The sequence below is a fragment of the Pseudorca crassidens genome, chromosome 16 (genome assembly GCF_039906515.1).
Source record: "Pseudorca crassidens isolate mPseCra1 chromosome 16, mPseCra1.hap1, whole genome shotgun sequence".
Lineage (NCBI taxonomy): Eukaryota > Metazoa > Chordata > Mammalia > Artiodactyla > Delphinidae > Pseudorca > Pseudorca crassidens.
Window position 1 is genome coordinate 17,179,162 of NC_090311.1, and position 27,784 is coordinate 17,206,945.

Here is a 27,784-nt window from a genome sequence, read left to right on the forward strand (position 1 = left end):
ATGGCTGTCATCAAACGACAAGAGATAGCAAGTGCTGATGAGGACGTGAAGAAAAACGGTCATGCACTGTTAGTGGGAATGTAAACTGATGCGGCCGTTACGGAAAACAGCATGGAGGCTCCTCAAAAAACTTAAAAATGGAACTACCATATGATCCAGCAAAACTACTTCTGGGTATATATACAAAAGAAACAGAAACAGGATCTCAAAGAGACATCTGCACTCCCATGTTCCTTGCAGCATTATTCACAATAGCCAAGATGTGGGAACAAGCTAAGCGGCCATCAACAGATAAGTGGATAAAGAAAATGTGTTACATGTAGAGAGTGGAATATCATTCAGCCATGAGAAAGGAGATTCTGCCGTTTGTGACAACATGGACGGACCCTGAAGGCATTATGCTAAGCGAGATAAGTCACACAGATACTGCATGGTATCACTTATAAGTGGAATCTTGAAAAGCCGAACTCACAGAAACAGAGAGAATCCAGTGGTGGCCACCAGGGACCCAGGGGTGGGGGAAACGGGGAGACGTTGGTCAGAAAGTACAAACTTCTAGTTATGAAATGAAGTCAGTTCTGGGAACCCAATGTACAGCCTGAGGATTATAATGAACAAGACTGTACCATATACTTGAAAGCTGCTAAGACAGTAGATCTCTAATATTCTCACCACAAGAAAGAAATGGTAATTATGTAATGGGACGGGGCTTTAGCTATGCCGTGGCCGTAGTTATTTTATAACATATACGTGTATCAAATCAACATGCTGTACACCTTAAATTTACACAATGTCATATGGCAGTGATATCTCAATAGAGCTGGAATAAACAAAAAAAATTTAAAAATTAAGTTCTTCCTCCCTCACTGACAACATCGAATCCATCAGCAGTTCTACTGATGGTCCCTCCAAATGTGTCCACTTCACCTTCCCCACTCCCAGCAGCTTAGCGCAAGCCCAAACCCCCCGATGGTTTCCCACAGTGGTTAGGGTCAAGCACCAAGTCCTCAGCATACCCTACCCAGGCTACTGTCCCTGTGCTTCCATGACCAGCAGCCATCAGAGCTAAGCTCTCTTCTCTTTAAGACCTTCATACATGTTTTTCCTTCTGCCTGGAATGTACTCCCACCTCCCATCATTCCTTGGGGAATAATTTCTACTCTCTTTTGAGCACAGATTAGGAAGCACTGGATTATAATAAACAAGATGCTGTATCAGTTACAGGAACTAAACTTTGAACTCGATTGAACTCCACTTGTTAAGAACATTTAATCTACACATTCATTTTTTTACAAGGTGGTAACCCGTATACCACATGAGAAAAAAAACCCAATCAGATTAAAATATGCCAACAAGATGCTTCCCCTGGCCAACTCCAATTGATCCTTCAAATCTCATTTTAAATGTCATTTCCTCAGGGGACAGTCCTGGCCCGTAATCCTCAGCAGCTTCTCAGTGAACATCCCATCTCCTTGATCATACACCCTCACGGGCCCAGTACCCCTCACGGCACCTGGCACAGAGAGAGCCTCCCACACAGACAGGGGCTGCGATGGTTTTGCTGGACCTCAGCGTCTAGGACAGAGCCTCCTATCACATACTACCTGCTACCAAGCATCTGGCGGAACAGGACAGAATACAACCCAAGTCAAATAACACAGCGAAACACCCGCTTGTACTTAATACCCAAGAGGATGCTCTCAAAGTAATTTTTTTGTTATTACCTGCAAGTCAGCTCCCCTGCACCCCGCCCCCAAACTCTTCAGAAACAACAGTGGAAGATTCAGCATGCCCTCTGAGCTTGAAAACGCTCAACTCAAACAGCAGACACCCTGTCTGAAGTCCTACCATCGTACATTTCGTAAGAGCTTTCCCGCTCTCTTTCAGCATTTAAGCAACAACACCAACCAAAAAAGAGAGTTACACGCTCCAGTCTGGCGGGCTTTGCTCCTCGGGATTGAGACAGCTTTCTCATCACACACCCGCATGTTCATTACACAACAAAACACACAAGACCCCAAACCGCTAGAAATCCACCCCAAGGTAAAACTCCACACCAACTTCGAGAGGAAACCCCCAAGACACAACGGTAGGAACTTCTGAAGCCTTTTGCCATTTTGTAAGGTACATACTATACCAAAATAGCACCATTTCTGGTACAGAATCTTTTTTTGCTGGGTACAAAGGAAGTTAAATGAAAGTCTTTGCATAGCAAAGACACTGGGGGTGGTGTCCGGGGAGGGGCTCCTCACAGGGGCCCTGGAGGTGGGTTAGACAAGACTCAGACACCACCACGTAGCACAGCTCAGCTGCCTGGCACTCATTTTGGAAGAGGGGGAAAAAAAAAGAGGCAAAGAATTTAAAATATAAATTTAAAAACCCAGAGAAAGAAACATGAGCGAGTTCTATGAATTAGAATACAAACTCGGGAGGCTGAAGAGAAGAGAGGATACTGGCACTTGTGACTTCAGAAGTCCATGAATTTCTGGGGGAATCGGGGGGGAAAGGGAAATCCAAGAAGAGGGAGAGACAGACAAATCTGTGGTATAAATTCCTATTTTTTGGCAAAACAAAAAAATCTTTAAATCATCATCCTTGGGGAATAATTTCTCCTCTCTTTTGAGCACAGATTAGGAAGCACTGGATTACAGTAAACAAGATGCTGTATCAGTTACAGGAACTAAACTTTGTGGGGCTTGATTCTTAATATAAATATTATTTGATCGATTGAACTCCACTTGTTAAGAACATTTAATCTACACATCCATTTTTTTACAATGTGGTAACCCACATACCACATGAGAAAAAAAATCCAATCAGATTAAAATATGCCAACAAGATGCTTTAAATTTCCATCTGAAAATTCTACCCCCGTGGGTACCAGGGAAAGTTATTTTCTTAGCAACCTGTGATAGCTATAGTCTCTATAATGGTTAGTAACAAACACTGGACACTTCTCTAGTTTCAAAATAAAACATTAGAAATAATTATGAAACAGCCTGGTCCAGAAATTACAATAAATCAAAATTTCGGAGAAACTAGGAAGCAATCCTCAGGCAATTATTTTGAAACAGGTCTGATGAAACACTGTGATGTGACAACATTTTATTCAAAAGAGTAAAAAAAAAGAAAGTGAGGAAGAGCCCAGTGTCTCAAGAAAAGTTAGCCGTTCATCAGAGAATCTGAAGGAGAACCAGAGTCTTCTGGCCAATGTTGAGCTACACAGAGACCCGAATGGTACATCTGCCACAATCCAGAATGCCCCCCGTATAAATACAGATACACTGTACCTGCCAAGCTGGTCTGGGTCAGACATGTTGCCCTACGTCCAGTGAAAAGGTATCATAAATTTATACTACCAAGGTACACAACTCCTCAATCCCCCAAAACTATACGTGACCCCGAGGTCAGCAACCTCCAGACTTTCTTCCCCGACTATGTTCCCATTCTCCCTCTTCCAACTCCCTTCCCACCTCCACACCCCCTCCTCAGCCCTCATGTCAGGTGGAGACTGCAGAAATGTACAATTACAGGGCTGACTCATATAACCAAAGACACCATTCAGTTGCCACAAGCGTTAAGTGTTTCACGAATTCAGTTTCCTTTTTGTCCAAGTTCATGGCTTCCGTCTCCAGCTCCCAGAGTCCACCCTCCACCACCACCCCATAACCTCTGTGCAGTGCCACTCCCCAGGTCCCCAGGAACAGAGCAGAATGCACAGAAGATGGGATTACAGCTGCCTGCTGTGGCTCCTTTGGACAAGGGTCTCCATCAGAACGTTGGTGTAGGCTCCACAGTGGTTGCTATGGTCAGCATGTCTCCCCATCAACAGCAGAGGAAAAGGGAACCCAAGTCCCTTCACTACGCCCCCTGCCAAAATCCACATGGGCTCTGGAAAAATGTTTCACCAACTCCCTGATCGGTAATTTATACACGAGAAAACAAAGTGCTTAAGGCCTAAGTTGCGGCAACTGCCCTTATGGGATTGTGGGGGGGGGGCTGGTTGGGGCGGCAGTCATCTACCTCTCTCCAAATGGACAAACCCCATTCCTGGGGGGGGAGGGGTAACGCTTGCCAGCCTAGAGGTGGCTCACCTCCAGGCCACACCCAAGAGGGGCTGCGGCCACTCGGAACCACTTCTAAGAATTGCATCTTCTCCCCAGACTCCAGAGAGAAAAAGCCTCCAAGAGATTTTGAAGATATTGTCCCTTCCCTGTGCCTCCAAAACCAAGAAAAAGAAAAACAAAAACAAAAAAAAAACCCATGTGGGCGAGTCCTGCCCAGCATTTCCAAAAGCAGAAAAATAAATTTCAAACCTAGACCCCCCATTGGGAAATTCAGGGAGGCAGGAAAAGTGAAACAGACCGGCTTCCTTATTGTCCCCTCAAGGACTTGTAAACCAATCTTTGTGTATTGTTAAAATATTTTTTTACATGGCATTCATTTTTCTGGGAGAAACCTGCATGAGAACCCCAAGTCAACAACTTCTTTATGCCTATGACACTGTCCCTAATAATGAGCCAATTTAGAGTAAGCAAAACAGAACCAGCCACAGAAAGTTACTTTCAACTCCCTTAGGAGGACACAGTAAAAGAGAGCAGAGAACTGGGCCCAGTTCCCGTTTTCTGGCCGCTAACTCAGCGTGTGACATTGGGCAATTCACTTAAGGCATCTCTGGACCCGTTTCCTTTTCTGAGAGCAGGTAGGGCCTAGCTGATCTAAGGTTACTTTCCAGCCCTGAAACCTCAGCATTATAAGAGCATGTGTAATTATGAGCATCTGTTTTATTGTGGGGTTGAAGGAAGGAAGAAGCTTCCGGAAAATGTCAACCTTCTTTCTACATGCCTCATTTATAATACAAGAATTCGTAAGACCTTTTCACAAATGATGACTTAAAGTGGTTTTATGGAAATAAATTATTTTGTGATATATACACACACATACATATATATTTAATATTCATATAACAGAGGCAAAATTCATTAAATAATATATACTCAATTATCACAAGCTACAAAATAAGGAGGCAGTTAGCCTGAAACTTGACACAATGTATCTTAAGATTTTTCAACTTAAAATTATTTTGCCATTTTTAGAAATTAAAAGTAACATAGAGGCAAAATATATTAATGGATAACATTTTGTGATACTTAAATGAAAAACACATGAACTGTTTTGTGCTTTGCATAATTCTACCTGTCACGGATTCATTATAAAAATGTCTTCCATTAATTACTTCAAAAGTAGGAAGTCCAACTCATGATATAAATATATAGAAGAGAATATTCTAATAAGGGTGAGCTACCTTCTCAAGAGGTTAATTTATAAGTTCCACTTTCAGAGCCTACAAAATCCTAAGAAAGTGCATTAAAAATACCTGTAGACATACACTTCATGTTGTTGTCTCTTAGCAGTACAAACAAATGTTTTCTGTATGAAACCCCCACGCTTTCAAAGCCATGGATGTACAGGTTAAATTTCAGCCTTTCCAAGTTCATTTGTACTCCACGTTTACAATCAATCAGCCCAGATGAAAATTTTCTGATGTCAGTCTAGATTGTTCCTTTCCAATAATTAGGATAAATTGGTGAGTGTTTTGCTTGGGCCGGTGGGAGGAGGTGCAGGGGGTATGACTGGAAAGTCTCAAATCCAGGCTTTCCCTTTCGAGTTGCCTAATTCTCTGCTCTGCAACTCACCTCCCCTAAATGACTTTTTCAGGAAAGATTTGGGGTATTATATTTTTTTAATTGCTTTAATACCATTTCCAGTCTTCCCCACACCATGGTGATTGTGCCCTATTAACTGGAATCCACAAAGCTAGATTCTAACCCAATACTAGGAGAAAAGGGTGGTGGGAACATTTCCAGCTAGATACCAAGGTCCAATAGCAGAAAACAAGTACCTTCTAGATATAAACCATATCCAAGAATATGCCCCAAAAAACTATTTTTAAAGAAAGAAAAACTGATAAACAAGGCCTGTTATCAACAAAAGAGCATTTAACCTCCTCACAATAAAGGAAGCAAATGCCTCTGTAAGATCACTTACAACGATGTGCGCCGGCGACGGAGAACGGGCATCCTTGAGGGCTTGTCTGCTCTGCAGGGTCCCCGCCTGGACATCAAGCAGTGGCCATTTCATCTGAAGATACTGGAGGGAGCAAACAAAAAGAACATGGAAAATGAATTTAGAAAAGAAATGCAAAACAGCTACCATGACACATGGATCAGAAACTGCAAAACAGAAGCGTGCAGATAACGACACCAAAACAACTTGAAAGCATGCAAGTGACAGCAACATCAATGACAACAGAAAAATCATGCAACACCGACAGGTTCTTCCTCAGAGTTCATGTTCAACAGGTACAAGCACAGAACATCAATATCATTAGCAATTAGTTTTGTCTTTACATTCAAACTACAGGGTGGCCTCAGATAAAATGATGCCATTAATACTACTCATTTGGAGAAGAGCAGTGGGGAGGGGGGAGAGAGAAGAAGAGACAGGACACATCTCTTCTGAAGGAATAAAGCAAATGGAGCCGCAAGCCAGAGGTGCCCTGGGAGACCAATTCCAAATCTGCTCTTTCAACAACCTTCATTTCTAAGATGCCATCATCCTTCACTTTCAAGAAAGCTCAGTATATACGTGCAGCTGTCCTTTACTAGAAGCTACCTGAGTAAGGTGAGGATGGAATTCCTCATCCAACCCCAAAGATTATAAAACAAAAATATTTCATTGTTAAGAGAGGCACAGACAGGGCACGATGCAATTTCTACACGCGTCTCAAAAGGCCAAAGAAATTCTTAACACGCAGGTTTACCACAGAGAGAAAAATAAAGGTATATGCCAAATGGGTCCTTCTCTACCCTTCTCCGAGGTAGAAAATGAACACGTGGCACAAGAGCAAGAGCTACTTCTGTCCAAAATGATACCTCAGCTTTCAGAGAACAATCAATTGATCCAGCTGTGCATCGCGCAGATTGGGGAATCTGAGGGAAGGCGGCCCGTCCGGTCACAGAGATATTTAGCACGTGTATAAGCAACTCCCAGATTTTGACTTTTGTTGGTGCCATTACAACAGTTTCATTTCACAACCAAACAAAACTTAGACACGATGCTAAGATTTTAACAAGGATACATCAACACTAGCCTTTGTACCTCCAAAGGCCGACTGATGAAGGCGCCATCTTGATCTTTCCAGCGGCTGGTTTTATTACTAATTCTACAGAAAACTTACTTGAGGAACATGGATTAAAGCTTGCCTCATGCACAGCCTTCTTGTGAAGCATCATGGAAAGACAAAGATCTGTTCCTTCAGAGAACCTAGGCACACGTGAGGGGGCCAACTCACCACAGGTAAGTCAAGACAGAATGTGGTGAAGCTCTGACAGACTCAGGGAACGTGCCCAGGGAGGGTCTGGAGAGAAGGTGGCATTTCTGAGAAAAGAGACTGAGGAAGGCTGCACAGAGTAGGTCGTGTCAAGTCAGAAGGATTCAGACAGAAAGAAAAAGGACGGCAAAGGGCAGTCCAGAAAGAAAGAAGGGTTTGCTCCACCCGCAAATGAAATGAAGAGCTAAAACCATCCACAAGCTTTTTTCCATGGGTTCCTCCAAGACACGACTGTTCCGGCAAATTAAAACCAAACTTGGTGATACCTAAAGCTGGAAGACCTGACGCACGAGCCGCCTGCCAAACTGCATGGTTGTTTTCCCAACCTAGATCTAGACGGGGTTGGAGCGACTTCTGCCACTCCACAACTTTTACCTAGAAGCCTCCTGTGGTGAAGAAACCTGGTTACGAGTTCTGGTAACTCACCACAAGACCTTCCAATTTCTCACCTCTAAACTGAACGAGTTGTCCTGTGAAGGGGATGGGTGAGGGGCACCAAGGGACTTGTAGGATTCTGGGACCCCAGACAGGAAATGTCAGCAGGCACCCCCCAGTGACCCTTTTAATCAAACCATTTCCAAATATTTGTCCGGAAGCAACATCATCCCAAATTAAGAGACACTGAGGTAAATGTTTCCATGGTCTCCCTCAGCCCTATAACCCGAGCCAGCGGGCTATGGGAGTCTAGTCTGCCCTGTCTCTACCCTTACTTCTTCCCATTCTCACTCGCCACATAAACATATGGGCCTCATTGGTCAAAACCACTCAATAGGGTCATTTCCTTGAGGCCAACCAAAATGGACGCCCGCCAACACTCACCTCTTCATCACATGAAAACCTGTGAAGAAACATGGCAAGCTGAGTCGCCACACACCTACACCTCCCTCTGCCCTCAGTGGTGAGGGTTGGATTCATGGACAAGTTTTTGTCTTTGGCCATCTGCAAAACTGATTTGATTGTCCCCAAATACCAGCTCCCCAGAATGAGGAGATTCAGGCTTTGTTGAAGGCGACAGGCCTGCCCTGCGGACCCCACCCAAAAATGATCATACCCATAATGCAATATTAATGCGGAGACTTATAATTCCTACTTTACATAAAAGCTTCATTGTGCGCCCCAGCCAATCTCCGCAGGCTACCTGCACCACATACTTTTATGAGCCTACATTTCAGCACTCCGGGCCTACAATACACGTAATTTTCAATTATGTTAGGGCAGCCCAGGATCACTGCCTATATAACATTACTGGTTGGAGGAAATGAGACTCGGCCCTGCTGCCCAGAGAGAGCTAACCAAATCCAGATGGTGGGGAAGACGGCCCCCGCCCGGCCGACTCGCAGCGACCCTGCAGTGACAGCCTCAACCTCTCTGTCCCACTGCAACTCGATCCCACAGAACCGCTGGGTCCCCGCAAATCTGTGCCCGTCCCTTGGGCCTTGGTTGGCACTCAAGCTGACGAGGTTCCTTTTGGGGAAAGAAGTATCAGGCCAGGATTTTTTAAAGGAAGTTATTAACCTCCTGCAAAAGTGATGGGTTTCCCAGGTTCCTTCATCTTCTACAATTGGTCCTTATTAATAGGGAAAATAAATTAAAAAAGGGAAGAAAAAGGAAATTAGGTACTAGTACAGCCCAGAGGAAAATCTTTTCCTTCCTGGAGACGTTTAGCAGCAGGAAATTCTCTTCTGTTGGGTCCTAAAGGAAGACCTGAAGGAGGGGCATCTCGGATTAATGAAAGGGCTGGATCGCCACGCCACATTTTCCCAACAGTTCAACTTCAGTTTTATATCCTTTTGGGGAAGGGAAAAAAAAAGTTCCCACCATCCCACTATAAAAGCAACACCGGGCTCCAGGCTCCCTTCCCTTTAGGCTGCTCAACGTGGAAATTATGAATTGCCTACAAAAACATTAAACTTTTCAACAAACTGCAATCAAATGGGGCTGTGGGAATTCCTGCATTGAAAACTGTTGAAATGGAGTCTACTCAAATTTCATTTGTAAAAATAAATAAATAAGTAAATAGGGTCATCTTGGCTTAAGCATTTCATCCTTTGTTTCATAATAATGTTCTGCTGAAGGACCACTAGGGTTCCCCCCGCCCCAGTCATATTTTATGACATATCTCAGGAAGCTTAAGTTAAGCTTTGGACCTGTGGGCAAAGTCTTCAATATATACACCACCAATGGCCTGAAATGAATCAAGGTGGTTTAAAGGCCTGTTGAATTGTCAGCAAAAAAGAAGGTATGTAGCTCTAATTTCTCCTACTCCACCTTCCCCAATAAAAAAGGAAAAGGAAAGGCAAATGGGGAGGGTCTTCCAAGTCAGAAGCCCCCTCCAAGATCTATGTTCCTGGTGATCAGCAGGTACTCAAGTGGGCCTGACAGGACCTGCTCCCCCAAAGGCATCCGCATCTCCATGAGTCCCATTTCCGTGACAAGGATAGCGAGGAGGGGCTGCTGGGAGGTCTTTGTACAAATGCATTATCTAAACACACAGGACAACTCAAAGAACAACAACGATGATGCTAATGAAGTTGCCGGGAAACCCCACATCCTTGATACACCACCAAGGCAGCTTCCCGGTACTTGCTTTCATTCACTCCCTTCCATAGATGGACGGGCACATGGAGACCACCCCCTTATTTGTTAGGAGCAGGGTTGGCAAACTTTTTCTGTAAAGAGCCTGATAGTAAATAATCTTAAGCTTTGTAGCCCACACCATCTCTGTCCCAACTACTCAACTCTGCTGTTCTAACACAGAAGCCACCACAGGCAATACACGTATGCATTATATCATGGCTGTGTTCCAAAAACTTTATTTACAGATGCTGATATGTGAACGTCCTATGATTTTCCTGGGTCAGAAAATATGTATTCCCCTCTTGATTTTTTTTTTTTGCGGCACGCGGGCCTCTCACTGTTGTGGCCTCCCCGTTGCGTCCGGACGCGCAGGCTCAGCAGCCATGGCTCACGGGCTTAGTTGCTCCGCAGCATGTGGGATCTTCCCGGACCGGGGCACGAACCCATGTCCCCTGCATCGGCAGGCGGACTCTCAACCACTGTGCCACTAGGGAACCCCCCCGGCCCTTGACTGATTTTTTTAGCCATTTAAAAATAATGAAGGGGCTTCCCTGGTGGCGCAGTAGTTGGGAGTCTGCCTGCCAATGCGGGGTACGTGGGTTCAAACCCTGGTCCGGGAAGATCCCACATGCCGCGGAGCAACTAAGCCCGTGTGCCACAACTACTGAGCCTGCGCTCTAGAGCCTGCGCTCTAGAGCCCGCGAGCCACAACTACTGAGCTGCGTGCCACAACTACTGAAGCCTGCGTGCCTAGAGCCCGTGCTCTGCAACAAGAGAAGCCACCGCAGTGAGAAGCCCGCGCACTGCAATGAAGAGTAGCCCCTGCTCGCCGTGGCTGGAGGGGGCCCATGAGCAGCGGTGAAGACCCAGTGCAGCCACAAATAAATAAATAAATTTATTTAAAAATAATAATAATAATGAAAACTGTTCTCGGCTCACAGGCTGTACAAAAACTGGTGGCAGGCGGGACAGCTTTGACCCGTGAGCCACAATTTGCCATCCCTGGCTTAGGGACTGAATGTGTAGATACCTGAATCATGTCAGACAGAACCCATTCCTTCACTGGGTCTTAAATCCAGACAGCCACACACCATCATATAGAAAAGCATGTTCACTGGCCCAAAAGCAACCTTTTGGATGGAATTGTCATTGGCAGACTCAAGTTTGAGGGCAAAAGCTTGGAAAAGAATCTGAGCTCTCTGGCCGTGACTCCCAGTCACAAGGTCTAACCACTGGACCACAGTCTCAACGGAAATAACCATTCCTTCTTCCAAAATGGAAGTTTGAAAATCCCTGAGCAATTCTGGCTGGAAAAGGTTCGCATGTCCAGAAGTTCTCATCCACTTCCCAGGAGACACTAGCAACGCATCCCATGTCAGGGAGTCACCACAGAAGAGCATCAGACAGGGGGCTTCCCTGGTGGTGCAATGGTTAAAAATCCACCTGCCAATGCGGAGGACACGGGTTCGAGCCCTGGCCCGGGAAGATCCCACATGCCGTGGAGCAACTAAGCCCATGCGCCACAACTACTGAGCCTGCGCTCTACAGCCCGCGAGCCACAACTACTGAAGCCCGCGTGCCACAACTACTGAAGTCCGTGCCTAGAGCCCATGCTCCACAACAAAAGAAGCCACTGCAATGAGAAGCCCGTGCACCACAAGGCAGAGTAGCCCCCGCTCGCCGCAACTAGAGAAAGCCCGCACGCAGCAGTGAAGACCCAACGCAGCCAAAAATAAAAATAAATAAATTTATTTTAAAAAAAGAAGAGCATCGGGCAGAAATTCCGCAGGTCAGGGGTGACGAGCCCTGGATGCTTTGGGATCAACTTTGCAGGTTCAGAAGCTCCTCTCTTTTTTTTTTTTTTTTTTTTGCCATACGCGGGCCTCTCACTGTTGTGGCCTCTCCCGTTGCGGAGCACAGGCTCCAGACGTGCAGGCTCAGCAGCCATGGCTCACGGGCCCAGCTGCTCCGCGGCATGTGGGATCTTCCCAGACCGGGGCACGAACCCGTGTCCCCTGCATCGGCAGGTGGACTCTCAACCACTGCGCCACAAGGGAAGCCCACAGAAGCTCCTCTCTTGCAGAACTCCTTCACACATCACATCGTTGGAATTAAGCCCACACTGTGCCAACCCTGTTTGCCACCAACAGATGGCATTAGCCCCCGGCTTGGGCAAAATGCAGGGTTCAGGGTGGGAAAAGGGGCACCGTGGGGCCTGAACAGACTGTTCAATGGAGATTAAACCAGTCTCTTCTGGAAAACAGCCCCATGGAAAGCCTATCACCCAGAAAAGGGCCGATTTTTAAACTTTGAAGGCCTTGCTCCCCTTCCCAGCCTGATATGCATTCGTTACCTAAACACAAGAACGCCTACAAAACATCCTCTTCAATCCAAGCTATTTCTCAGTAGGGGTGCTTTTTCCTAGGAAAATCCATTTTACAAGAATTCAAATTAATTGGAAACCATCCTCATGGTAGATTTGGACCACAAGGGCTTCCTAACTCACTAGTGCCAGAAAGCGGTACAAGCTGTGTTTCTTATAAAATGGAAAGTAAATACTCTGCCTAAACACCCCACACTGAGAGTACTGCCAGCCACGGCCTATCACGTCCAAATGCATTCATCCTTCCTCCCTTGCAATGTAACTTGCTCCCACCTTCCCCCCGGCAGGCTCATCATGGACCAGGCCAACTCTACTACAAAACTTTACTCTGGAAGGGGTAAAACCATGCTTACGTTCACATCACTGAACTTGACAAAAGAAAAGGCTACCAGAAGCCCCTCATCCTAAGAGGAAAATAGGAAAACTTAGTAAGTGAGACAACAGGAAGCCAAATATTAACACTGACGGCACATACACACTTTCTTCAGGAGCTCGTACTATGGGGCTCACCTCTAATACACATCTACATACTTAGGTCTGCTAAAGAACAGGCTTACTGTCACTTTCTAAGCCTTTTTCATTTCTCAGAACTGGAAGATGGAAAATCCAGCCCATCTTCTATCAATAAATAATATGCCCTGGAGATCAGGGACCCCCAATTTACCCAGCATGGTTGAAATATAAGAAGCTGTGATTAATTTAATACTCTAAAACATACAGGTTTCCAAAAGTCAGCAGTGATCACATATACCAAATAGCAGAAACTCTGTGAAACCATTTCAGAAGGCTCCAGAATCCTGCAGGATCATCAGGGGCCACAATTATAAAACTCGTTTGATCAATTTTCCTACAGATGCAGAGGGTATAGGAGATTAGGCTGCTTTGTCCTAGGTTAAAACATAGTTCAGTAATTCCTGCTTTTGAAAATCCACTGAGAACCTAAGATAGAGGTTCTGCTTAAAGAGGCATTATTTGCCTATGAAGCATGACTGCACAGAAGAAGAAAATTCAGGAACATGTGGTTTCTGCTGCTTGGGATTTAGCATAAGTGAGGATATACTCTAGTTACCTAGGAAAAGAAAACCAAAGACCTCAGAAGGCTCTCTCTCCCCCTCCCTCAATGAAACCAACATAATAGGAACTTTGAAACGTTCCCCTTAAAGTCACTACCCCATTTCTCAACATAAAAAGAATACGGGGAAAAGGGCAAGGAGGCGGGGAGGGAAGGGGCAACCAAGGCATCTGTGCAAAACAACAATTTAACAGCTTTTTTATCCTCTTTCTCTATGGGTTGGTTGTTATAAGATTTTTTTTAATTGAAGTATAGTTGATTTACAATGTGTTAGTTTCTGATGTATAGCAAAGTGATTCTGTTATGTGTGTGTGTGTGTATATATATATTTTTTCAGATTCTTTTCCATTATAGATTATTACAAGATATTGAATATAGTTCCCTGTGCCATATAGTAGGTCCTTGCTATCTGTTTGTTTTATACATAGTAATGCATATCTGTTAATCCCAAACTCCTAATTTATCCCTCGCCCTCCTTTCCCCTTGGATAACCATAAGTTTGTTTTCTATGGCTGAGTCTATTTCTGTTTGGTAAATAAGTTCATTTGTATCATTTTTTTAGATTCCACATGTAAGTGATGTCATGTGCTATGTGCCTTTCCCTGTCTGACTAACTTCACTTAGCGCGATCATCTCTAGGTTTGTAAGATTTTTAAATGAAACCCTTACAGTTAACCTTTTTGCTCTTAATCATAATAACTAAAGGGTCCTGATAGTATCACTTCACATTCAGAGAGTATTTACAGTTCATAATCACTTCCACAACAAGCCTACAAAGTAAACAGTCAGGCAGGTACAACCAACATTTGACAAGGAGGGCACTAGGGCCAGCACGGAAGCCCCAGCCCGCCTGAGGTCCCCGGGTCAGCTGGCAGCCCCACGGTGCACAGGGCTCCAGGTCACCAGCATGTTTCAACTTCATCCTGACGTAATTTACAACTCCCCTCCACCTTCCTTGGGTTTCTTATCAACTAACTGTGAGGCATCCTCACCTGAACTCTAACCAGGGATCAGTGTCTCAAAGGGCATGGCTAAGGGAACGCCTCACAATGTCCCCAAAGGGATCCTTTTCCATCATCTACCATCTCTCTTCTCCCCCCACAGGTCACTGGGCAAACATTCAACTATTTTCCTCCACAAGGCCACCAGAAAATTATTTCTACCAGAGCTCCCGAGGACAGTAAGGTAGTAAGGGAGAAACAAAGCAACACAAACAAATAACAAACGAAGAAACGAACAAAATCCAATAACCAAAACTTGGGACTCACTGTTTTCTTTACCTGGCCAACTATTCAACACCCAGGTCCCTGAGATATTTTTGCATTCGCCAGGTCAGTGGTTTTGCAGGAAGGTTATGGGATAGCAGCTCATGGAAGCACAAGCTGTGAAGTTTGTCACTTGGCCCTTCCTCTCGAACCCGGATGGGGCCCCTTAGACTGGGGCAAGGCCTTCCTTCCACTCTCCAGATAAAGTCAATCTGAAAATGATGACTGACTGTGTGCTCCTGGGAGTAGCACATTGGGAGAAAGGGTCTGGAAACCTACTTTCCAGGCCCAGCTCTGCTGCTAGCTGGGTAATCGCTTTGATTTCACTTCTTCACTGGGCAACCTCTTCCCCACTCTGGGCCTAAGTCTATAGTAGGAAATTGGGAACATGACCTCAAAAACCCCCTCTGCTCTAACACATGAATTCCTGCAGCATTTACAAAGCATATGCTCAGTATCCAGTGTGGACTACATATTCTGAGGCCTAGAAAAGTCATCTAGGACCCAGCCAGTAAGACAGTAAGCTAATGAGTGGTACACAGACCACCACAAGAGAGATAAGAGAAACATCGTGAAAAAAGATTCAGTTCCTGACCGTGACATGGTCCCAGGCTCCCAAACCACACTGGTTTGTTTAGAGAGAGACTTTTCTCCTGACCCACTGCACACCTGCTTAATCAAACTATCTGGGACGGGGCCCAGGGGTCTGTATTGTCTTTGTCCCAACTTGCCAGGTGACTCTGATGATCAGTCATTAGCATAAATGATCAGTGCGGGGGCGGCATCAATGAAGAGTCCCTTGAGCATATATGCAGATTCCACCTTCCTTTCTCAAAGGCTCTTTCAAACCTCTAAATTGATTGTCACATCCTTTTTTAAGTGGTCCATGCACATAATCTCCAAACCCATTTTAAAAGAGGAGAAAGTGAGGCAGATAGAAATTAAGTGACTTACCCATGCAGTTACTAGGGATTCTGAACCAGAATGTAGAGTTTTGGTATTTTCAGGCCAGAATTGAGTGGAATGGGCAATGGGTGTCCCCCAGAAGAGGGCAGAGAAGATGCACAGGAAGGGAAAGTGTGCAGCCACCACCCCTACACAGAAAGCCAGCAGGAAACCAGCCTCAGAGACAGGGTGTCCCCCTGTCGCGACCAAAAGCGCCCCCCACTCGCCATCTCACACTCTTCAGGCAGCTTCAAGATTGAGTTCCCCAAAGAAAGGCTGTGAATTCCAAGAAATGTCAGCCCTGCTGCAAGCACCCAAGTCTCTGAGCCATGCCTAGTGGACATGCAGCCACTAGAAGAAAGGAGAGGAGGAGCCCTGGTCCCCCCGTCTTGCTCAAGCAGGTCGCCTGGTCCCCAACCTCCAGGCAGGGCAGCCCCAGCTCGTTCCCCACAGCCGCCCCGACGGTGGCTGACAAACAATGAAGGCTCACATGCCAATGTGGGGACTTCACATTAAGAGACAAACCAGAGACAACCCAACTTTAGGCGGAGAAACACTTACCATCTTCTCATTTTCAAGTCAAACTTGTGGTCACCACATTTTTTTCTTACTGCTTCTTATAAAAAGGTCCAGTACTGTCCAGTTAATTGGAATGTTCTGGTTACCACCTGCTCCCCTGCAAGCATGCTGAGGTGGATGCACGCACCTCAAGACCAGGAGAAGAAGTTGGAATTCCTGGAGCGGCTCAGGGTCCAAGTATGGGCATCAAGGGAGCTCAGAATATGGAGAGATAAGGGCACACCAAGTCTCAACCGATGGATGGATAAACAAAATGCGGTGTCGCCATGCAAGGGAATATTAACTTGGCAATAAAAACGAATGAATACTGCCACGTGGATGACCCTGGAAAATACGCTAACTTAAAGAAGGCAGACAGACAAGGTCACACATGGTATGATTCCTTCTGTATGAAATATGCGGAGTAGGCAAACCCATAGGGACAGAGAGTAAGTTAGTGACTGGCGGGCAGTAGAGGGATGGAGGATTAGGGGGCGACCACTAGTGGGTACAGCGTTTCTTTTTGGGGTGATGAGAATGTCCTGATGATGTCTGCACAGCCTTATGAATATACTAAAAACCCACTGAATTGCATACTTTAAATGAGTAAGTTTTACGGTATGTGAATTAGATCTGTTTTTTAAACGAATTACAAAAAAAAAGTCACTTGATGGTTTTCACACTCATTTCAGAGACAAGTGGGGTAGGAGAGGACAGACACGTATACACAGACCCCACCCATAATGCCTAAGGAGGAAGCAAAAAACAGGTGAACCTCTTCTTTTTCTAAAAGAAGCAAACATTCCAAAGTTTCTTGGGAAACAATTTCCAAATGTGATTTTGGCTGGCGTTGGATCTTGGGGAAGGAATGTTACCATGGCAGGTGAACAAGACTTCGTGAGAGATACCCTGGATTAGAACTGCCGGTTAAGAGCATGGGACTGAGGAACAGAAGTGTGTGCTAACTGTTTCAAGGCCCGTGGCTAAAAACAAATAGAGCAGAGCAGATGAGTCAACAGAACCACAGGGAGTTCAGAGACCTGAACGCTACAGTCCATCCTCCACTGTCCTGTGACCTGGGGCAGGTCAGGGTGGCTCTGCACCTCAGTTTCTCCATCCAAAAAATGGGCGTGGAATTGCTTGTCTAAAATCTCCTGACCAAAAAAAAAAAAAAATCTCCTGACCGACCTCTCCACCATCCTTCCGAACTCAAAGGATAAATGGTATAAATGAAGTAAGGGAAAAGAATTACATAAGATTAAAGAGACTTAAGATTTGCTATTTTTTCCTCCAACTGCACCGGGGATTTAAAAGCCAGAAGAGTTACAGGTCTACCAGGTAAACTGTTAGAGACGTAGCCAACCAGATGACCTTTGAGAGGTACGAAGCCAGAGAGTAACAGGGTCCTGACGACCCGGAAGGGTTATTTTAAATGCATGCATGATCCGATCTCAGCAGATATTAAAATCAAGAACGCTAAAAAATTCCTTCCTTTCTCCACGGCCGGGAGCTCTCGAGGCTTGGATTTTTCTGATGTAGGGCCTCCTCCCTATTCTGTATTTCTTCCCCCCATTCCATGACAACGAGAGACAGCGGCAGTCTTGGCAACCAACAAGCAACCAATGAACGTGCTTTAGTCAAGTTCACGCAGGAACCAAATGCAAGACAGACCTCGGCTCCGGTCCTCAAACTCCAACTGAAACCGCGAAGCAGGCTGCGTTTCTTTTTCCTTTTTTTCCCCCCTCCGGTCACATCTGAAAGAGTTCAGTGGCTCCAGCAAGGTCTCCCTGTCCGAATTTTTATTGTCCGATTCTAGCTGTGACAAGCATGTGGTGACGCTTCGTAATGTGACACCCAGGAAGCCGAAAGGTCAGGCAGCGGTGCTGGTTAATTTTGCTTGGGGAGGAACAAACCCCCGAGCCAGGGGGAAGATGTAGTGAGGCTGACCTTCTGGAGGCCCCCCGACCCCCCTGCACACAAGTCTCGCTGCCTCGGCCAGAAGCGGCCTGCCACTCAAGTATCATTTTGCTATAACAAATTACTCCTAACCCAGGATTACGGCTCTTTCCAAATCCCTCCTAGAGAGCAGGGAAATAAACATTCTCTCCCAGGACTCAGCCCCAGTCGTTTCTCCTGTTGGTAATCCTCGTCTCTATTTGCTGCTCCTACAAGCCCTCGTCTGGGAGGTCTTCGAGACCATTCCGGCCCACTCTCCTTTCAGACATGGGCTGAATGTCTCAATTGTCCATTAAGCACAGCAACAGATGAAGGCGGGCTTTCTGTCCGGAGGAGCCTCACACAATAGTTCCCTTTGCCCACACACTTCTCGTCTGCCGGCGGACTCCACTGGCTTAATCCCAGTCGCTCAAGGAAGTCCACACCCCACATTCCTTCCTCACGTTCCAGAGGGACGAGTGAGGACAGGTCGCCATCAAGGCGCTCTGCTCCAACTCCACAGCACTGCAGAGAAAGAAGCAGGGCTGCCCCCATGGGAGAGCATACCACTGGGGGGTAGGATCAATGGGGGGGGGGGGGCGGGGAGAAAGATCTAGAAAGAAGAGGGAAGACAGCAGGCTGCAGGCAGGAGGAACTGCCTCTGACCCCAGCCTGTGGTTTCCTCTAATAAACTACCAGGAGATATTTCGAGCACAATCACCTCATTTGGGGAAGGAAATACAGTTCTGTCCACTTCCAAAGACTCCTGTGAGATACTGGGATACTCCGGGCACTTGGGACAGAGAAGGCTCTTTTGTGTTTTTAATTGTACGCAGCGAGAGACCAGAATATGCCAGGAAGCAAAGGGCAGAACAATGGATGTTACAATCAAAGTGGGTGATTTGAAGAGATAGGGATCTCGGGGTTATTTTACAGAGACTTTCTCCCTGGAGAGAGAGATCGGTTGACAGCGTACTCTCTGACACACTACGGGCTGGGAGAGAAACTTTCCAAAATAACCCAAAGGCACTGAAGAGACAGAAATACTCCCATCAAAAATCCAGACAACAGAGAAAGACAAATAAAATATCATATCACTTCTATGTGGAATCTTAAAAAAATGATACAAATGAACTTATTTACAAAACAGGAACAGCCCCACAGACTTGAAAATAAACTTAGGGTTACCAAAGGGGAAAAGTAGAGGGAGGGATAAATTAGGAGTTTGGGATTAACACCTACACACTACTATATATAAAATAGATCATCAACAAGGATCTACTGTACAGCACAGGGAACTCTACTCAATAATTTGTAATAACCTATTTGGGAAAAGAATCTGAAAAAGAATGGATGTACGTATATGCATAACTGAATCACTTTGCTGTACACCTGAAACTAACACAACATTGTAAATCAACTATACTCTAGTATAAAATAAAAATTAAATTTAACAATTTCCAGACAAGTCAAATTCCTGTTTCAAAAACAAAAAAAGGAACGCCAGGTAAAGAAACAGAGTTAGGTAACACAACTCATTCTGAATTGAGCGCCACATTCACCCTCCCATGTGTAAGCCCAAGCTGACCACCTCCCCTTGCTCAACAGGGCCACTGTGCCTCTCTAAACCAACTTGTTCTCTGCTTTTGTGGTTTTAGGCTTTAAAAGAACTTGGCTGGGGAAGGAGCAGTAACGATCTAAGCTACCACTTAGCTCATTAGTATGTCATCTGGACAGGCAAAATCAATTCCAACAGCATCAAGTTTGGTTATTCCCTCTCCCAAAGGTCTGCACTATTAATAGCAAGAAAGTTTCCCAGGCTTCAGTTTATTTGCAATCTCAACCAGCCCTGACCACGGAATCTGGCCATCTCCACTTCGAGAGCTCCCAGAAATCTGAGAGAAGGAACTTCAGGTCTCGGTCTTTTGACAGCAGCAAAGACGCAGGAGGCAGGCTGAACTTAAAGATTTCAGGTCAAAGAGGGCTTGATCCCCAGAAAGGGCTGGCCACCTCTACCCATCTAACCAGGTCCTGTGCTCTCTCTTCCAGCCTGAGCTAACCCTGCGAACAGAGGTCACCACCTTATCTCCCCACTGTGGAGTCAGCTGACAGAAGCTTCTAGAAGCAGCAGCTTGGTTCAAAATAAACCTAAGGGCTTCCCTGGTGGCACAGTGGTTAAGAATCCGCCTGCTAATGCAGGAGACACGGGTTCGAGCCCTGGTCCGGGAACATCCCACGTGCCGCGGAGCAACTAAACCTGTGCGCCACAACTACTAAGCCTGCGCTCTAGAGCACGCGAGCCACAACTACTTGAGCCCGCGTGCTACAACTACTGAAGCCCGTGCGCCTAGAGCCCATGCTCCACAACAAAGAGTAGCCGCCGCTCCCGGCAACTAGAGAGCCCATGTGCAGCAACGAAGACCCAACGCAGCCAAAAATATTAATTAATTTAAAATTAAATTAAATTAAAAATAAATAAATAAACTTAAAACCTCACTAATTCAGACCAGCAGAATGTTAAGAGCACAGGCCCAGGAGCTGGAATGCCTGGGTTCAAATCCAGGATCTGGGCTTAGTACTTCTAGGGCCTTGGACAAATGGCTTCACCTCTCTATGCCTCCTGACCCTTGCCTGCAAAGTGAAGATACCTCCCTCTTAGGACAGGTATGAGTGAGTGGTCGTGCACCACTACAGCTACACCCATTTGATGTATGAGACGGAAGGCCAATGGGGTTCATGCTCATGAAGCACGCGATCTAACTGCAGGGAGCAAAGAAGGAGAAAAGAGAAGCGTGCACTTTGTGTAATAAACGCAGGAAGTCAACAGACAGGCTGGTCGAGTTGGCTGCCTGATGAACAGACCGGCTGATAATGGCACGCCATTACTGTCCACACGCCAACGGGAAAGTAAGAAATGGTTCACTCGGGGGGCTTCCCTGGTGGCGCAGTGGTTGGGAGTCCGCCTGCCGATGCAGGGGACGTGGGTTCGTGCCCCAGTTCGGGAAGATCCCACATGCTGCGGAGCGGCTGGGCCCGTGAGCCATGGCTGCTGAGCCTGCGCGTCCGGAGCCTGTGCTCCGCAACGGGAGAGGCCTCAACAGTGAGAGGCCCACGTACCACAAAAGAAAAAAAAAGAAAAGAAAAAGAAATAGTTCACTCTAAGTATTTAAAACATATCCCTCTTCCTGTCTTTACGTACCCTGGCGAAGGGCTCTGCCTTGAGCGTTCAACCCCAGCTGTCTAAATTTCCCCACACCCCAAGGAGGGGAAGCCAAGTTCATGAGGTCCCTGCGTTCAAGTACAGGTGACTAACCAGTCGTCCCATCTGAAAGGCCTTCTGGAGTCCGCCCAACACGCTCTGCAGGCACGGGGCGGGGGAGGTGGGCACACAGCGAGTCACACGCTGCCGCAAATGGAGAGGAAAACACTAATGCAGCAAACTCTCCTGAATGACAGTCCACGCTACGCCCTGAATGCCCAAGTGCCCCGGGAGCCTTGTTCTTGCCTCCCCGAAGTCCCCTTGCTCCCTTTCCTTCGGACCACTGAGCCCCCACTGGGTTCATCGAATCTACTACTGTGAGGACCTAAGGCAGCAAAACAGGGGTCACGGGGCCTGCATGCGCTCAGACCAAGTTCCCAGATCACATGCAGAGGCAGCTCGGACCGGGGTTCAAACCCCAGCTCCGTAACTCTGATCACTCACCAAAGTATGTATTGAGTGTGTAATACGTGCCAAGCGCTGACACTCCAAGAAATCAAGTTCTTTAAGAGAAGATACCAAAGCAAACCATCTAAAAGTAGGGGGAGCTCGGGTAAATGATTTCACCTCTCTGAGCGTTCGTTTTCTCATCTGTACAATGGGAATATACACAAAAGCCATCTCAGAGTTCTCGTAAGGATCATATGCTTGCCAGGGTGCCTGGCTTAGTAAATGATATTCTATTATTAGCTAGCTATGATATTGTTATTAACATAATCAGTATCAGCGGAATAAAACGCCTGGAGCTATTGCACAATTCTAAACCATCCAGAAAAGTTAATCCCCAGGTATCATCTCATACTTAAAGGGAAAGGAACACTTAGCCTGAAGTAAAGCAAAGTGACCAAAAACATCCCTCGTGAACCAGCCTCTCCTCTCCAGATTACTCCCGCCCCATGCACCAGTACGTTCATTCCCAGCCTTCTGGTCAAGTGGAATTTTCCTCTGTTACTGTGTCTGGTCTCCTTCATGTCTGGTCTCCAACTAGGTACACCAAAGGTCAGCTGCAGGCCTCGTGTTCTAAGCCACTGCATCTCTTCCCTCCAACTGGCCCTCAAACTTAAAGAGATTTCTTAAATGTCTGCAACCCTAACAGAATTCTGATCCTTCCCTTTCACCCTCTGCAAACAGCAGACACACAAGGCACAAGCTGGCCCACAGAACAGGGGGTTGCAACGCACTAGGTCAGACTCAGCAGCAGCTGCTCCAGGGCTAGCAAGAAACCACACGAACTCATCATCCAAGAGAGGTTTTACAATGTGCATACGAAAGAAAAATGGCAAAGAAAAAAAATCTCGAAAAAAAAAACCTACAGCTTTTCTCCCTGGCCATGTCTTGATTTTTTTTCCTCCTCTTTCTTCAGAGATGTCGATAAGATTTAAAGCCTCACCTGTTAAAAACATTCCCTAAAGAAGGGGCAGACAGTGGGGAAAGGGAAATTCGAAGACCTCCCTGGTGCCCCTGGCTCGCCACCGTCAGGCAGAAAAACAAGAGTCAGCCATTGGCACCCTGGTTCAGTCCAAAGACCAGTGTGGGTTTCCTCCTGCACTGACCATGCACTCCGAGAATGGGCAGAGCAAACGTCCAGGCTGTAAACAAGCCAAGTGAGATACGAAAATGCCCAGAACAAACACAGGTGGGTTGCCAAGTTTTGGGTGCAGTTTATAAAGAGTGGGAAGTCGGACCAATTCTAGTGCTGGAATCCCAGATCACCACCCAGTTCCTTAGAGACTTCAGGCAGGGCACCTCAGTTTCTCTGTCTATATAATGGGAGCTACAACAGCTCTTTCAAATCAGAGATGCTGCCACATCAAGACTCCAGGTAGTGGAACCCAGCACATGGTACGTGCTCAAGGAATAAATGCCAGCTCCATGACCACCGTTAGTAAGTTGACATTTGTCACATTTGGGGATTTTGGCAATCACGTGGGGAATGCTTTCCTCGTTGTTGTTATTATCCAACACTACAGTTTGTCATCAGAAATCTATTTCCTAGGAGGTAGAAACAAAAAGGGAAGCTGTGTGGTTGGAAAAATGAAAAGACAACAATACGCAGTAGAAGTCCTCTAATATTTGTGTTCTTCCTATAGGAAATGCCCTCTGCTAAGTCCTTTACCCATTTTTCAGATAAGTTTTCAGGAAACTGAGCTGGGAGACCGTAGGCAACCACCCAAGGTCACAGGACTTGGAAGTGAGGGTTACGAGGGCAGAAAACATATGTGTCTCTCTGTGCTCCTGTGTCCAGTGTGAACGGTCTCTTTAAGCCTCATTTAACATTCGACAAATATTTATTGATGCGGGAGCCGGGCATTATACTGGGTGCTAGAGACAGAAGAGAAAGATCTGCGGGGCCTAAGAGTCAGGTGACGTGGGTGTCAAGTCCCAGCTCTCACCCAACTTGTCATGTGACAGCGAGCAGAGATTTCAGCTCCCCCGACCCCCAGCTACTGTAAAATAATTTCCCCTCAACCACCTCCCTCACAGGGTGGATGCAAAGATTCCCCTAAACCGTCATGGAGCTGCTTGGCGGCTTCTAGCAGAGCTTCAGGATTCAGTCAAGATTGGTTCCCTTCCTTCTACCCCCACAACCCTGCCCGTCTCCCCAAACAAGCCCTGGTTAGTGTATCTATAAACTAAAGATAATAGTAAGGTATCTGAAAAGCACTTAGACTGTAAAACAGAATATCAGATATTATAAACACACAAGTTATTATTATTAGAAGAATGCACCAGCCTCTGCATCCAGTTGCCTCACTGCCACGGGGAACTTGCAACTGGTACAGTCTCAGCAAAGCACCCTCCTATCAGGTAAAGTCAACGCAGTATCCCACCCTGGAGGGGAAAAGGGGAGGGAAGAGGGAGGGAAGAGGGAGGGGAGAGGGCAAGAGGGAGCTGATCTGTACAGGATGCTTGTACTTCCAGGCAGGAAAGAGGGGCACAAAGCACTAGTACCAGACGGGATCCACACGCACGAGGGGGTAAAGTAGGGGGCGGCAGTTCTGCCGGCTTCCATGAGGACACCCGCTACCTTCTTTTCAGCTGGTTCCCATCAGCATGGCAGCTACTACATCTCGCTCTCAAGGCCTGTATCAATCAAAAAAGCATGCCAGGCCCCTACAGTAGGCCAGGCACGTTCTGGGTGACCGGAACCCTCAGGTGAGTGGTAAGGTGGCATTGCTGCCCCCCAACCTCATTATCTTCAGGGCCAGAAGATTCATTTGTTAGACGAACACAATACACATAACTAACTTCTATAAAGCTCACCTAGGGCCACAGCACTTCCCAATATTTTAAGAGGCATCCATCCACTCACCACCTATTACTCCTGCTTTTAAAGAAGGGCAAAGGTGACATTTCAGCCTGTCGCTAGCTAGCTCGAAGGTTACAACAAAGAAACCAACAGAGCGCTTCTGGGTTGTCAAGTCTTTAACATAACGTCAACCTGCCTCCCCCGCCACGCTGTCCACAGTGATCCACAGGGAAACTGGCAGACAAATAAGGCAGGGGTTTACTTTTCGTTAAGGGGCAGGTGTCAAGCCTGGCTGAAACCCACATGAAAAAATGCTGGCTGTCCGTGTGACCACGTGCACGCCTGAAAAATCAATATATCCGAAACACTCATCTATTTACCACTTTGAAAAAGAAAAATCAACCACCTTTACTAATGCTTTTTCTCCAAGTAGCAGAATTACAGACCATTCTTTCTTGTTGCTTTGTGTTTTCTAATACATCATTTTACTCCTAAAGAAAAAACTTTAAAGAAAATATATTTTCCAGTAAACTAGCAGATAGCCGTAACTTATGTAGGACACAAAAGGTGAAAGGGACCACCATGTCAGGTGACATTTAAACTGGTTATGTTTGTTGGGGTTGAGCCACTGCACGCTTCTCCAAATGGACTCAAGGGCCTCTAAAACCACCAGTGGGCCCATCCAATAAACCAGAGACACAATCAGACATGGCTTCCCCTGGACCCTCCTGAGGACTTCTTCAAAGGTGCTTTGGTCACAGAGAGAACCCCCATTCTGGGTTTCACGCGCTCTGTCCCACTGGCCCCAGAAACCCACTCTCGCTCCTGTGTCGCATCTGGACACGGCCCAGATTTCCACCATCACACCCATAACTTTACTCCACTTCCTCGTTCTCATGGCTGCCTTCCCAAGGTCACGTCTTCCTCACCTCTCTCTCCAGCTCCTAGCACTGCAGCTGGTGAATGCTAGGTGCTCAGGAAGCGTGCATTGAAAGAAACAGACGCCTGGCTGTCCACCTCAGCAAGGCTCTCACAAAGGACTCGGGATAAAGCCTGCAGGGGTGGCTGAGTCTCTGGCCAGCCACCTTCCACCCATTCTCAATACCAACACATTGAGGACCTCGAGAAGACGCTCATCCCAGCCTTCCTAAAGCCTAAAGGACAGAAAGAATGCAGCAGAGAATAACAGGGCAACATACCCTAGAGAGGGAATTCCATCTCCTCCCACATCTTGAGAGGCTAATCTTTACTGAGCACCTGCTACGTGCCAGGCACTGGTCAAACGCTTTCCATAGCTCATGGAAGCTTCACAACCACTAATGTAATGATGTAAATGTATCTGTTTCCTCAGCAGTGATGGGAGACGGGCTGGGGGGGATGAATTAAGTTACTCAATGCGGGCTTCCCTGGTGGCGCAGTGGTTGAGAGTCCGCCTGCCGATGCAGGGGACGCGGGTTTGTGCCCCGGTCTGGGAAGATCCCACATGCCGCGGAGCGGCTGGGCCCGTGAGCCATGGCCGCTGAGCCTGCACGTCCGGAGCCTGTGCTCCGCAATGGGAGAGGCTGCAACAGTGAGAGGCCCGCGTACCGCAAAAAAAAAAAAAAAAAAAAAAAATTACTCAATGCCTCTTAGAGACCAGCAGTTCCTCCATCACCCAGCACTGGGCCTACTCCATAATTACATGCTGATGGCTCCAATGCCACCTTACTCAGCTCTCTCCAGCCCTCTTTGCAAAAATTCTGGTTTGTAAAGAAGATGCATTTTCAAAGACTAAAGGTCTACACTGAACCTCTCTGGACGTCAATTTTCTCATTTGTAAAATGAACATAAACATACTATGTTTGCAAAGCTGCTGTGAAAAGTAAGTGAGACACAATGAATAGGCCCAGCAGGGGACTTAATAAAAATCTGGTTCCTCTGGTCATTTTTCTGAAAAATAAGGTGACCAGGACGGGAATGCTTGACTCCTCCAATAACTAGATGCTTTCTTAGGCGATGCTGCAAGGTGCATGCCCACCAAGGAGGGCGCTGGGTGGAAGGGAGAAAGTGCTCAGTGACCAGACAGGGTGTCTCTAGGTGGCCAGCCCTCTCCTCGGCTCAAATGCAAAGGGTCACATCCACCCCGATCCCCACCCCTCGCTCCCAGCCAGGCTCGGACCAAGAGCAGCAGGGTTCCCCCAAGAATTCCCATTTAATGGTGTCTCCGTCACTAAAGTACAAGTGGCAAAGGAAACGGTGTGCGCAGCTGAAAAGCGCACCTGAGGAGGGACCAGAAAGAAGGAGGCTTAGTTCTCCATCGCTGGTCAATTTCTCCGTTTCCTCAGGGGTAAGATGGGACACCACCCGCTTCCACCCACTGCATGGGTCCTTCATTCCAGCAGCCGTGCCCAGCTCATGGAGAAAATCATTCAGAAAACTCTCAGGTCCTGCCCCAGATGTTACTCCGAATCCCTCATAGTTTAGGTAAGTCTTATAAACGAAATCCACGGTTCCTACAAGAAATTGTTCAGGTATAGAAAACGTGTACCAATTTTTGGCTTCACTGCTAACTAGGATATGAGCATTACTGGCTGTTCCATGTGACTAAGAGTCGAAGGTAATATGCTGGGGTTGAGGATGTTGCTGGTACAAGAATCTGCAGCCCTGCTAGCCGGGGGCTCTTTGCAAACTGGAGATAAGCCTCAAGAAGTGGTCAGTCCTCCGGGTTTCTGAGCCTCGGGGCAAAGAGACACCATCTAGTTTACAGAACACCAGGCAGCAGAGGCTGCCGGGGGCTCACACGGTGCTCCTGTCTCGGAAGATGTCAGGATCTGGGGGCAGCAGGGCTATTTATTAATGACTTGCTAAGGTTTTTTTTTTTCTTTTGGCGGGGGTGTTGGGGCGGGGGATACCAATCATTCTGCTGATAAGCAGAAGGTAAACCAAATCTCTCATTTCCAAAAGGACTGGCCCAAGGATTTTCTTTCCTCCCCCCCTCCCCAGCCCCCTCCCAGTTCCATCTCCCCCACCAACCCGGACAGCTGATAAATTCAACTCCAGCCTAAGAAAGAAAGTGGAAAGAGCCAGAGAGCTCCCCTTGGGGTGCCGTGCTCTGCCCCGAGCTGCGGGGTACCTGCCTTAGCATGCCAAAATGTTATATGAAGAAAT

At 46.7% G+C, this 27,784-nt stretch overlaps 1 protein-coding gene across 41 annotated transcripts in view; it reads right to left on the reverse strand.

Annotated features, from left to right (window-relative positions):
* Positions 1-27,784, reverse strand: part of TCF7L2 (transcription factor 7 like 2) — a 197,718-nt gene that overhangs the window by 114,511 nt on the left and 55,423 nt on the right. For all 41 annotated transcript variants that reach the window (XM_067709372.1, XM_067709375.1, XM_067709374.1 and 38 more), the window contains one exon: positions 6,049-6,150. In XM_067709372.1, the coding sequence (XP_067565473.1) occupies positions 6,049-6,150 (102 nt within the window). The remainder of the gene's footprint in view (positions 1-6,048; positions 6,151-27,784) is intronic.